Source organism: Scylla paramamosain, chromosome 3 (assembly GCF_035594125.1).
Source record: "Scylla paramamosain isolate STU-SP2022 chromosome 3, ASM3559412v1, whole genome shotgun sequence".
NCBI lineage: Eukaryota > Metazoa > Arthropoda > Malacostraca > Decapoda > Portunidae > Scylla > Scylla paramamosain.
In genome coordinates this window covers 23,817,974-23,832,635 of record NC_087153.1, presented here as the reverse complement: position 1 = coordinate 23,832,635, position 14,662 = coordinate 23,817,974, and the positions used below count along the sequence as shown (strand labels likewise).

General features: G+C 36.5%; 1 protein-coding gene across 4 annotated transcripts in view; it reads left to right on the top strand.

Moving 5' to 3' along the window:
- The window catches only part of LOC135093042 (vacuolar protein sorting-associated protein 54-like), a 351,426-nt gene that overhangs the window by 17,979 nt on the left and 318,785 nt on the right, over positions 1–14,662 (top strand). For all 4 annotated transcript variants that reach the window (XR_010263179.1, XM_063991923.1, XM_063991915.1 and 1 more), the window contains exon 2: positions 14,267–14,400. Coding sequence is in view for 3 of the 4 variants with exons in the window: in XM_063991923.1 (XP_063847993.1) it covers positions 14,291–14,400 (110 nt within the window). In the remaining variant the exon portion in view is untranslated. The remainder of the gene's footprint in view (positions 1–14,266; positions 14,401–14,662) is intronic.

Genomic DNA, 14,662 nt, shown 5'->3' with positions numbered 1-14,662 from the left:
CTAAGACAGGGTAGAATGGTGTCTGGAAACAGATTAATCCATTTTACATTGATTCCTATGGGGAAAATAATTTTGGTTTTCAAACATTTTGGATTTCAAACACCATTCAGGAACGAATTAAGTTCTAGAACTGAGGTTCCACTGTATATATACTAAACACTTCCCTAAGAAGTAAATATATATATATATATATATATATATATATATATATATATATATATATATATATATATATATATATATATATATATATATATATATATATATATATATATATATATATATATATATATATATATATATATATATATATATATATATATATATATATATATATATATATATATATATATATATATATATATATATATATATATATATATATATATATATATATATATATATATATATATATATATTAAACACTGTATGGGTTAAGGGGGGTCCAGGGAAGGCAAAACCCCTAGCTAGTTTAGGTTAGGTTAGGTAATGTTTGGTTAGTAACTTTAAAGGGCAGGGGTTCAGGGAGTGGGGAAGCTCCACCCCCGGCTAGGTTAGAATAGCCTAGAAATTTCTCGTTTTCAAAATTGCTTGTTTTTCATCCTTAACTTTTCAGGAATGTCAAATATGCTTCATTTTGGCTTTCCCCACCCAAAAACCCCACTTTCTCACAAGGTCCCCAAGTTTTGGGGGACAGAGGAAGAGAAAAATGAGATAGCATGTATTGTGTTAAACTGCAATTTTACCCAAAATAGACCAAAATCTACCAAAAAAAAAAAAAAGTTTGGTTTTCACAGATAAATACCACAACAATAACACTTAAGCACAATGTTCCCCCAAGAGGACTGGCTGGCACTTGCCTGTGGCTGCCAGCCATCTGTCATGCACCACCACCTAACCAGCCTAATGAATCTGACCTAACCAAACTAATCTTAACTAACCTAACCAAACTAATCTAACCTAACTAAACTAACAACTAAACTAACCTAACCAAACTAACCCAACCCTAACCTCAACAGACTAATCTAACCTAACTAAACTAACCTAACTGAACTAACATAACCTATCCAAATGAACCTAATCTAACCTAACCAAACTAATCTAACCTATTAAATTAACCTAACCTGACCACTAACCTAACCTAACCAAATTAACTGAATCTAACTAAACTTACTTAACCTAACTAAACTAATCTAACCTAACCAGGTGGAAATAAAGTGTGTGGTATGCTTAAAAAGTGGGATTTCTGCAATTTATGTAGTCTCTGAAATTCACGTTGAAGTTGGAGTTGGAGTCGGAGTTGGGACATTTTTACTGACTGACTCCAGCAGCACCAAATTCCTTCCAATTTCAGCTCTGACACCACAACTTAGACTCCACAGCCATGACACTAACCTAATCTAACATTACTTAACCTAACCTAACCAAGGGAACTTCATGGACCCCATGGACAGTAATCTAACCTAGCATTATCTTACCTAAACTAACATTACCTAACCTAACATAACCTAACCTAACCCAACAAGTCAGGGTAGGGGGTGGGAGTTACATGCTATTCCTTGACAGACTGGCATTCAAAATCATCCTATATTAAGAAATAAGATACATTAACATTCACCAAGAGAGTAAATAGTGCCAAACTTCAAGGATGTGAAGATGAAATCTGCCATTTTCAAAGGCATAGCAACAAACGTAGATCACATGTGAAGGAGACAGTAGACACCTGCAGAAATAATAATTATTCCCAGTGAGGTCTCAATCATTGGATCAGGGAGTGCTGTGTATTTATCATTAACCCCAGCTGTTACCTTGGTGAACAATTCCCTTTGTGTCTCATAACACAAGGGGCAGTCACAACTTGCTCTCTAAAGATGACTTTCTTCCTTTATGCAAAACTCCATGCACCTTCACTCAAAATTCAAAATTAAATATGGTGACTCCTACACCAGCCTCAGAGTCCCCATCTGGGAAGGGATAAAAAATGTCCCCAGGTCAGACTGTTCTTCTGGTATCCACCCTAAGTGTCTTAGCACCCCTCAACTTTTTCTTCATTAACTTCTGCAACATTCGTGGCCTTAGTCCCCTTTCATCTTACAGTGTATTGTATTTTTTTTTATTTAAGTATAATATATATATATATATATATATATATATATATATATATATATATATATATATATATATATATATATATATATATATATATATATATATATATATATATATATATATATATATATATATATATATATATAATAATTGTTTCTTATTATGTTAAAGTGAATTTTAAATGTGCTTAATAAGTGTGAGACATAGGCAAAGAGGGGTATGTGACAACAAACATGATTTATTCTAATGAAGCGATTGTTGTGGCAAATGTGTGTTATGGTGCCTGAAGAACCCATGGGAAAAAAGTGATTGGTTCCAGGGAACCAGAAAATAATATAGAAAAATTCCACAATTTTTTTTAAAAACATAAAAATAAGCACATTTGCATTACTACATTTGGAGATGATAACAAATATATACAATACCATCCTGAGTGTCGTGCCTAGTTCTAAATTTTTACCATTCTGAGTTAGTATATTGAGTTTTGTGCTGCTTTGACAAATATGAGTCACATTTCCCCAACTGTCTTCAGCCTCTTTCTCATTGCTGCAATGATGCATCTCTTGCTATCTTCTACCACTATTTTCATGCCAACTAGTCTTTGACTTGCTAACTGCATGCCTCCCCTCCTCCTGTTGCCTCACTGCAAAAGACTTTCTTCTTTCTCTCACCCCTATTCTGTCCACCGCTCTAATGCAAGAGTTAACCAGTATTCTCAATCATTTATCCCTTTCTCTGGTAAACTCTAGAACTCCCTGCCTATTTCTTTATTTCCACCTTCCTATTACTTGAACTCTTTTAAGAGGGAGGTTTCAAGACATATCTTTTAATTTTTTAAATACCCCTCAAGAAGTAGTTCATAGGCAAAATATACTGCTTCTGACTCTGTTGGGAGACTGGCACCTCATTGGGCCTTTTTTTTTTTTTTTTTTTTTACAGTTTTGTTCCCCTTGGCTGTGGCTCTGCTTACTTAAAAAAAAACTTCTCCATTATTTGTTTTTTTTATATTTGGAATCTCTATAGGAACTGGCATTAAGTAGACCCTTTGTTTATTCATTAACAAAAAAAAAAAAATCCATGATGATGGCTGGGGTTGGAATGACAAGACGCCATGACACCTTCTTTGACAGGGCAGCATGGAATAATACATTCATAGTGTCCTTTATATATCTTACAAATAAAATGTGCCTCATAATAAAATACTTTTTATTTCATTGTTTCAATAGAACAAACAAGCTGAGATTTTTTATGGACAAAAAATAACATATTTTACCTATATATGAACTACTTCCTAAGTGGCATGGGAAGTGTTCCAGGGCTCAGTGTGTGAAAGGAACTGTACTGTACACACTATTTGTAAACTTAGGGTATAGGTGTCACCTCTGATTTCATTGCAGATTTGTGAGTGAACTATAGGAGGGCACCATATAAAGTTTTTACTGATGTACACTATAGTAAGCATACTATATCATCATGTCAGTGTTCAATGGCAAAGTAAGAAAAAAAATGTGTAAAAAGTTAATTATTAGTTGTTAATGATTAATTTTGTGAAGGGGAAGCAGGGGTCTGATAGGAGTCTAAAAACTGATAAAGAAGTGGACACTGATGGGAATGTAGTGCTGATTTAAAAGAAAAGATAGAATTCATATCATCAAATTGATCAGATTTCATGGACTGATGCACCTAACCAAGAAGAGCATTGTTCTGGCCTTAGTAGAGCAGTGAGTTTGAACATTCTTGTACTTATGCTCTCTAGTTGCTAGAGTGAGTTTCATGAGAAACAATTCCTCATGGCAGATACAACTGTTATGGTGAAAACTTTACAATATGTTAGCAAGTCAGCCCTAAATAAAAACAAAAAACCTGAGTACACATCAATGGCCCTGAGGCACTTGTAATAAAATAACTCACTCAGCCTGTCAGTGTGATGAGTCCAAGACCTCTGAACTGATTCCAGTAGGTGGAGATCCCTCAGAACACCTGTGTTCCATGCATTAGTAGCGTATTGTAAAATATGTCTGATATGGGTTTTATACAATGTAAGTATGAAGTCCTGCAGTCTGTAAACAGTGCATTTGAAAAAAACTGGCAGACATACCAGAGGCCTTACTGACAATGGACCTAATAGAGTTGGAACCTCAGCGAGGACTCTACCAAGATACCAGCAGGGATATTTTGTGTCCCTGGAGGTAATAGTTAGGTAAGGTACCAATGTGGTCCCATGACAGCACCATGCTGAAATCTTGGAACAATGCACTTGTTCCTTTTGAGGTGTACCCCCCATGAGTTGGCAACTGAGCAAATGCTGTCTGTGTGACTGACATGAAAAAGTACTTAAGGCTAATGCTTGAGGTGATGAAGGGTAATATCTTAGATGAGTATTTGGTCATCCACAAAGATTTTGCAGTTGTCCACAATAGCAGATAGCAAATGGATTACTCATACCAAGATGAGTAGTGGATCCAACATGGAACTTTGAAGCACACCACTCTTGATTTTTGTAGAATTGCTTTTGGCACCAGAAACAGTCACATGCCTTGTTCTGTCTTGCAAAAAGGAATTGGTCCAGTTTTGTTTAGAGCTTTGAATACCAATGCTGCTGAATTTTTTAATCAGGATGGAGTGACTCACTTGCTGCATCAGAAGCTTTAGAAAAGTTGAATAAGACCACATCCATCATCTAATCCTGATATAACAAAGCCATGTGTCATTAACAATTGATCATTTTTCTGCTATGTATAAAGCCATATTGGTCAAATGAAGAGTACATTATTTTTTTCAAGATAATTGTGACACCCACTGCTAAAGTGAGGCAAGCAGCACCCAGGTCGAAATTGACCTGTCACATGCATTGAATAGTCAACTCCTACTTTCTCTATCCTCATTTTCGATCTAAAGCTGGATTTTGCGTCTTTGTGCGCAATGACTTAACCTGCTCTTGTGCCCATGCTCTTGAATCTTCCGAGTTTTCCACCGTCTGGCTACGACTACAGAGTCACTCTCATACTAAATTTATCTGTGCTGTATACCTCTCACCTAACTCCTCTGATTAAAAGAAATTCTTTGACTACCTAACTTCCAAAGTGAAGCACATTCTGACCCTCTTCCCTTTTGCAGAGATCTCCATTCTTGGAGACTTCAATGTTCACCACCAGCTTTGGCTTTCCTCTCCCTTCACTGATCATCCTGATGAACTAGCCTACAACTTTGCTATCCTCCATGACCTAGAGCAATTGGTGCAACACCCTACTCGTATTCCTGACCGTCTTGGAGATACGCCCAACATTCTTGACCTTTTCCTGACCTCTGATCCTTCTGCTTATGCTGTCACCCTTTCTTCCCCGTTGGGCTCCTCCGATCACAATCTCATATCTTTATCTTGTCCTATCGCTCCAATCCCTCCTCAGGATCCCCCTAAGCAAAGGTGCCTCTGGCGTTTTGCCTCTGCTAATTGGGGTGACCTGAGGAGGTATTTTGCTGATTTTCCTTGGAATGACTACTGTTTCCGTGTCAGAGACCCGTCTTTGTGTGCTGAGCGCATAACAGAGGTGATAGTATCTGGCATGGAGGATACATTCCTCACTCTTTTTCTTGTCCTAAACCTTCTAAACCTTGGTTTAACACAGCTTGTTCTCGTGCTATACATGATAGAGAGGTGGCCCACAAAAGGTGCTGAAGCCTTCCATCACCAGAATCTCATGCACTTTATATTTCTGCCCGGAACCATGCCAAGTCTGTTCTCCGACTAGCCAAAAGCTCCTTCATTAACAGAAAATGTCAAAACCTTTCAAGATCTAACTCCTTTCGTAATTTCTGGCATCTAGCCAAAAATATCTGCAATAACTTTGCTTCTTCTTTCCCTCCTCTATTTCAACCAGATGGCACCACTGCTATCACATCTATTTCTAAAGCTGAACTCTTCGCTCAAACCTTTGCTAAAAACTCTACCTTGGACGATTCTGGGCTTGTTCCTCCCTCTCCTCCACCCTCTGACTACTTCATGCCATGTATTAAAATTCTTCGCAATGATGTTTTCCATGCCCTCACTGGCCTAAACCCTCGGAAGGCTTATGGACCTGATGGGGTCCCTCCTATTGTTCTCCGAAACTGTGCTTCCGTGCTTGCACCTTGCCTAGTCAAACTCTTTCAGCTCTGTCTGTCAACATCTACCTTTCCTTCTTGCTGCAAGTTTGCCTACGTTCAACCTGTTCCTAAAAAGGGTGACCGTTCTAATCCCTCAAACTACCATCCTATTGCTTTAATTTCCTGCCTATCTAAAGTTTTTGAATCTATCCTCAACAGGAAGATTCTTAAACATCTATCACTTCACAACCTTCTATATGATCGCCAGTATGGGTTTCGTTAAGGCCGCTCTACTGGTGATCTTCTGGCTTTCCTTACTGAGTCTTGGTCATCCTCTTTTAGAGATTTTGGTGAAACTTTTGCTGTTGCCTTGGACATATCAAAAGCTTTTGATAGAGTCTGCCACAAAGCTTTGATTTCCAAACTATCCTCCTACGGTTTCTATCCTTCTCTCTGTAACTTCATCTCAAGTTTCCTTTCTGACCGTTCTATTGCTGCTGTGGTAGACGGTCACTGTTCTTCTCCTAAATCTATTAACAGTGGTGTTCCTCAGGGTTCTGTCCTGTCACCCAGTCTCTTCTTATTATTCATTAATGATCTTCTAAACCAAACTTCTTGTCCTATCCACTCCTACGCTGATGATACCACCCTGCACTTTTCCATGTCTTTTCATAGACGTCCAACCCTTCAGGAGGTAAACATATCACGCAGGGAAGCCACAGAACGCCTGACTTCTGATCTTTCTAAAATTTCTGATTGGGGCAGAGCAAACTTGGTATTGTTCAATGCCTCAAAAACTCAATTCCTCCATCTATCAACTCGACACAGCCTTCCATACAACTATCCCCTCTTCTTCAATGACACTCAACTCATACTCACACTCATACTGCTCTTCTAGAGAGTGTGGAATCAAAAGCTTTTCATCACATCAACTCCTCTCCTCTAACTGACTGTCTTCAGCCTCTCTCTCACCACCGCAATGTTGCATATCTAGCTGTCTTCTACCGCTATTTTCATGCTAACTGCTCTTCTGATCTTGCTAACTGCATGCCTCTTCTCCTTCCGCGGCCTTGCTGCACAAGTCTTTCTTCTTTCTCTCACCCCTATTCTGTCCACCTCTCTAACGCAAGAGTTAACCAGTATTCTTATTCATTCATCCCTTTCTCTGGTAAACTCTGGAACTCCCTGCCTGCTTCTGTATTTTCACCTTCCTATGACTTGAATTCCTTCAAGAGGGAGGTTTCAAGACACCTATTCATCAATTTTTGACTACTGCTTTGACCCTTTTATGGGACTGGCATTTCAGTGGGTATTTTTTTTTTATTAGAATTTTGTTGCCCTTGGGCAGTGTCCTTCCTACATAAAAGAAAAAAAAAATCTCGCTTATTAGGTAACCGATATATTTTGTAAGTCCAAAGGACAAGTTCATAAAGTTAGAATCTAACAAAAAAAAATTACTCCTTTTCCACTCAAAGACTGCATGTTAAGATGTTCCATGGTAAAGAAAGGTACCATATTTGATGGCTCACAAGACGCGTGGGCTCATAAGATGCACCCAGTTTTGGCAGATATTGAAATGAAAAAAAAAAAAAAAAAGATAAATGAGTGGATTTAAGCTCTGAATATGAAGTGAAGGATTTCACCTGACATTTGAAGACTCACATGCATTTAGATCGTTATTAGATCCCAATATTTTGCATTTAAAAGCTTTAATATTTGCTATTAGCCTACATACCAATCCTGTTGTGAGATGTAAACTTGTACCTGGCATATGGCATCAGCAGTGAATGTGAGAGACTACAGGGGTAATAAAGTTTGTTCATAAGAATGTTAAGACATAGGTGCAATTTTAATTGTATGAAAGTGTGTCTTACCTCAAGGAGTAACAGCATCACACTGTAAAGAACACAGTGAAGCTTGCCTGTGTCACCGGGTTCGATGTATAACTGACCGCGTGTTTGTTTTGGTACGTGCAATGCGTGGTGCATGGTCACTTAGGCAAATTCTTCCTGACTGGTGTCATTCTTTGTGAATTACTGGTAAATATGACTTATTATATATTGTTACTTGAAAGAAAGAGTTGTTTTGTGGTGTAGTACCAATCATCACTTTGTTTACATGTGCAAAGATGTCTGGGGTTTGATTTTAGAGCCTCTGTTGCCATAGACTTACCACCAGTCATTGCTTCAATGCTGAGCCTTGGCCTCATAGGACACAAGCTCATTTCCTGAGATTTTTTTTGGAGAAAAGGTGCATCTTATGAGCCATCAAATACAGTAAGTGCCTGAGAGAGGTGCCATAACCAATCAGCATGAAGGATTATGGTGGATCACTCCTTTCCAACCAATGGGCTTTTGATGCCAAGTAAGGTCACTTGCCTCACTTCATCTCAGGGCTGGAGTGAGGTAAGTATGGGCACAGTTGGATGGGAAGCAGGATTTTCAAATGCTGTTTTCTTGATCTTTTGTCTTGTTGCATATCTCATTACAGCAAGGGACACCACAATTATAAATATTTTGTCACAATCCTCTCCATAGTCTTGCAGAAGACTGAAGTTATATTTATTGGTTTGCAATTTAATTTCTTAAAGACGGCTCCTACTTCTGAACTCTCCAAAGTTTCTGAAGATTACCCACTCATACAAGTATAGTAAGACCAGGCTAATTTGGTGGCAAGGGTAGGGTCAGGGTGTGGGCACAGTGCCACCTCCTTTTCCCAAAGCAAAACCAGGTGGGTTGCCTCCCAGGGATGTGGTGGGGGATAAGGAGAAATTATATGCACTTCACCATTCCTGATGAGTCCAACATTTTATTTTCATTATTATTTATTTCTTGTCATGTAAATGATATATTTCCTACTTATTTTCCTTCAAATTACCCTATAAGTATTATAAGACACAACAAACTTGCCCACTTTAAACCTTGTGTGAGTTTATAAAAGCAGCATATCAGGATAAGGTCACCTTACCAGGCCTTGGTCAGGCTGGGTGAATGAGTATTGCCCTTCACAGTGAGTTTTAATGTATTTTTTCATGAAATAAATAACACAATTCCCAATTGTATTTCTTAAGATGATATTCTAAATATAGTTATACATAGTTGCCCACCTTAAAACACTTATAGTAGTTAATGAGAAAACATTTTCTTAGCAACACAATATTTATACTACATTTCTTTATATATATATATATATATATATATATATATATATATATATATATATATATATATATATATATATATATATATATATATATATATATATATATATATATATATATATATATATATATATATATATATATATATATATATGATTTTTTTTATGTATGAGCACCCTAAACAATCAGAAGAGGTAGTTAAAAATTACAGGGTAAGTGTCTTGAAACTTCCCTCTTGAAAGAGTTCAAGTCATAGGAAGGTGGAAATACAGAAGCAGGCAGGGAGTTCCAGAGTTTACCAGATAAAAGAATGAATGATTGAGAATACTGGTTAACTCTTACATTAGAGAGATGGACAGAATAGAGGTTAGAGGAAGAAGAAAGTCTTGTATGGTGAGGCCATGGAAGGATGGAAGGCATGCAGTTAGCAAGATCAGAAGAGCAGTTGGCATGAAAATAGCAGTAGAAGATAGTAAGAGATGCAACATTGTGGCGATGAGAAAGAGGCTAAACACAGTCAGTTAGAGGAGAGGAATTGATAAGATGAAAAGCTTTTGATTTCACCCTGTCTAAAAGAGTGGTATGAGTGGAATCCCCCATACATGTGAAGCATACTCCATACATGGGCAGATAAAACCCCTCTATGGAGTTAGCAGTGGGGGGGTAAGAAAAAGTGGTGGAGACAACTCAGAACACTTAACTTCATTGAAGCTGTCCTAGCTAGAGATGAGATGTGAAATTTCAAGTCTAGATTATAAATAAAGAACAGACCAAGGATGTACAGTGTAGAAGAGAAGGATAGTTGAGTGTCATTGAAGAAGAGGGGATATTTGTCAGGAAGGCTGTGGCGAGTTGATAGGTGAAGGAATTGAGTTTTTGAGGCACTGAATAATATTAAGTTTGCTCTGCCCAAATCAGAAATTTTAGAGGGATCTGAAGTCAGGGGTTCTGTGGCTCCCCTCAAAGCTGTTTACTTCCTGAAGGGTTGGGTGCCTATGAAAAAGATGAAGAAGAGTGTTGGGTGGTATCATCAGCATAGGAGTGGATAGGACAAGAAGTTTGGTTAGAAGATCATTGATGAATAATGGGAAGAAAGTGGATGACGGGACAGAACTCTGAGGAACACCACTGTTAATAGATTTAGGAAAACTGTGATTGTACTATAGCAAAAATAGAATGGTTGGAAAGGAAAAATTAGATGAAGTTACAGAGAGAAGAATAGAACCCATAGGAGGATAGTTTGGAAATCAAAGCTTTGTGCCAGACTCTGTCGAAAGCTTTTGATATGTCTAAGGCAATAGCAAAATCACCAAAATCTCTAAAAGAGGATGACCAAGACTCAGTAAGGAAAGACAGAAGATCACCAGTAGAGCAGCTTTGATGGAATCCATACTGGCAATCAGATAGAAGTTTGTGAAGTGTATATATTTTTAAAATCTTCCTGTTGAACTTTAGATAGGAAATTAAAGCAATAGGATGGTTTGAGGGATTAGAACAGTCACCATTTTTATGACACAGATATGAGAATGAGATCAGAGGAGCCCAATGGAAAAGATAAGATAACAGCATAAGCAGAGGGATGAGAGGTTAGGAAAAGGTCAAGAATGTTTGGTGTATCTCCTAGATGGTCAAGAATACGAGTAGGGTGTTGTACCAGTTGTTTTAGGTCATAAAGGATAGCAAAGTTAAAGGCTAGTTCACCAGGATGGTCAGTGAAGGAAGAGGAAAGCCAAAGCTGGTGCTGAACATTGAAATCTCCAAGAAATGAAGATCTCTGCAAAAGGGAGTAGAGTCAGAATGTGCTCCACTTTGGAAGTTAAGAGGTCTAAGAATTTCTAATAGTTAGAGGAGTTAGGTGAAAGGTATACAGCACAGATAAATTTTGTTTGATAGTAACTCTATAGTCGTATCCAGATGGTGGAAAACTCAGAAGATTCAAGAGCATGGTCATGAGAGCACAAATTGTCACAACATCCAGCTTAGGATTGAAAATGAGGATAGAGAAAGTAGGGCTTTTTTTATAGTGAGCTTATTTTTATAGTGGGCTTTTTTATTGTGGGTTTCTTTTTTATTGGGTTTCTTTTTTTACAGTGGGCTTTTTTTTATAATGAGCTTTTTTTTATTGGAATTTTGTTGCCCTTGGTCAGTGTCCCTCCTACATAGAAAAAAAAAAAGGAGGGAACAAAAAAAGGGGTACTGTCAGTTGCCTCAGACACCTGTGTTTCATTGAGGAAAAGAAGATGTGGTTTAGTAGAGAAGAGGTGGTGTTCTACATATTGAAAATTAAATCTAAGAATGCAAATGTTGCAAAAGTTAATGAAGAAAAAGTTGAGGGGGGTGTCAAGACACTTAGGGTTGATACCAGAAGAGCAGTTCGACCTGGAGACATTTGTGGTCCCCTCACCAGATGGGGACTCTGAGGCTGGTGTAGGAGTCACCATATTGATTTTGAATTTTGAGTGAAGGGTATGTGTGTAATTAGGCGTATGTGGTTTTGTGTGAAAGAAGAGAGTTGTCTTTAGAGGGCAGGCTGTGACTGTCCTCTTGTGTTGTGAGACACAAAGGAAATTGTTCAGTGAGGTTACAACTGAGTTTAATAATAAGTTTACAGCATCCCTTTATCCAGTGCTTCATACTTCACTGGGAGTAATTATAATTTTGGCAGGTGTCTACTGTCTCCTCCATGTACAATGACTTCAGTTTTTGTGGGATATTATAATGTTTATTTGATAATTATATCTATTATTTGTCCATATTATTTGTAGTGCCTTCTGGATGTGTTCCAGAAGTTACTTGGCCTAGTTTTAGGAAAAGTGACAGAAGTGTACCCACAACCTGACCCCACCCCATCTTACTCTAGTATGAATTTTATGAATAGGATATGCCAGTGAGGAACATAATTTAAATAGCCTGAGACAAAGGCTGTCAGGGCCTGTACTAAATCTGGCATTGAGCTTTGTGGGACTTTAGTTAAGTGTCAAGTACACTATGGAATGTCTGAAAATCTGCTATGGTATGGAATGTCTGAAAGGCTGATGCCTTTTAATACTACAGCAAAACTGTCAACAAAGAATTCTCTGCCATGACACCACACTCCTCAACCAGTGATCTATTAGATTATTTCATAGGAGTACCAACTTTTTTATTCAGAATATACTTATGAAATTACTTTAGGTCATCCTTAATTTTATTAATTAGAGATTTTTATATGGGAATAAATGGAGCAGTTCTTATAGTTCTTCTATATTTTTAGAATTAAATGTTAACAAAACTAAGGAGATGATTATTGATTTTAGTAAGACTCCCGTACAACATGAACCTTTGGAAATCAATGATGAAACTGTTGAAGTAGTAGAAGAATACAAATACTTAGGAACGATCATAGACAATAAACTCAACTTTTCCTCTCACATAGATAAAATATATAAGAAGGCAAACTCAAGGATGTTTTTTGTTAGGAAACTATGCAAGTTAAAAGTTGGTAGTAAGATAATGGATTTGTTCTACAGTAGTATACTACAATCAGTTTTTTCATTTGCTATATGTTGCTGGTATGGAAATAGTACTGTGGAATCTAAAGGTAAACTAAGCAAGATAATAAAGAAATGTAGCCGATTAAAAGTAAAAAATACAAAACCATTGTTGGAACTGTATAAACGAGCGGTTATTCAGAGAAGCAATATCATAATAAAAGACCCCAGTCACCCATTGCACACATGTTACGAATTGTTACCATCTGGCAGAAGATGGAGATCTGTGCAGGGCCGAACATCTTGGTATAAGGAGTCGTATGTTCCATCTAGTATCAGGATATTGAATGGGAATCAACAGTTGTAAAAGAAGGCAGCACTCAGGGACATCAGCAATACTTTTAATGTTTTTAATATTTTAATGTGTTCTATTTTTGATAGTTTATGATTGAGAATTTAATAGATGTAACTGATAGTTTTAAGAATTTTTATACTTCTATATTTCTCTTTTATACTTTGGCAAGCACAAGATAAATTCTCTGTAAGAGCAATAAAGTATTATTATTATTATTATTATTATTATTATTATTATTATTATTATTATTATTATACTGGCAATTAATATGATTGTAGTTTATCAAAGCCTTCTGCATTTGTAGGCCATGTTAGATGAAAATTGCATTACGGAAATATGCATTAGAGGATAATTGACTATACATAGTAATGTAAAACAAATGATTGGTGTGGAAGCTTACTTTGTCATGATAGGCACTTTTTTCTGTTCTGTCGTTAATCAGCTTTAGTTGTGTCTTTGTTACATTGTTCACATACTAGTGTACACTGACTGGGTTCTGCTAATGAGAATCTATTTGTTAAGTAGAAGTTATTCCCATTAGTTGATGTCAAGCCTAGACCAAGCATTGTCTTGAACAAATTTTCAAGCCATTAACTTGATGTCACAGAATAAGCAAAATGCTGTTTGTGATTTCCAACATATCTTTTATCTGTTTTTTACCTTATACTATATCAAATATGTGTACTTTGTAGTAATTCCTTGTGAGCAAACAATATCAGAGCCAGTATTTATTTTCATAAGTTCCCTAAATTTTTTGATCATATAAAATCATGGTTTTCCAGTTCATGGAAAACTAAATCAATACATAAAAGTCTGTATTTACTAAAGGGTTGCTGTATAGTGAAAATGGTATGCTTATAACAATCTGAAAATTTATTTTATGGTGTAAAATGAAAAAGCATCTCTTAGTATGTTGCATATCCAGGCAACAGTATAATGTTAAAATTGCTAATTATGGTTAGTTGGATTAACAGTTATTTCCTTAGAATTTTTTTAAAAGTTAAATTATTATTAAATTATGATCAGTGAAAACATATTGTGGGGTATGTCCTTCAGTATTTCACTAATATCCTTTGTGGTATGTTTCAGCTGGTGGCATGATGTGTTATAACAATGACTGAAGTGGGCAGTGTGGGGACCCCATCACTGGCGAATGCACATGGCTGGCGACAGTGTTTGTACTGCTCAGGACAATCTTTCAAGTTGCCAAATGACTTCATCAAGTGAGATATATATATATATATATATATATATATATATATATATATATATATATATATATATATATATATATATATATATATATATATATATATATATATATATATATATATATATATATATATATATATTTTTTTTTTTTTTATTTATTTTTTTTTTTTTGAGAGAGAGAGAGAGAGAGAGAGAGAGAGAGAGAGAGAGAGAGAGAGAGAGAGAGAGAGAGAGAGAGAGAGAGAGAGAGATTATTTCCAACAGGCCATTGAG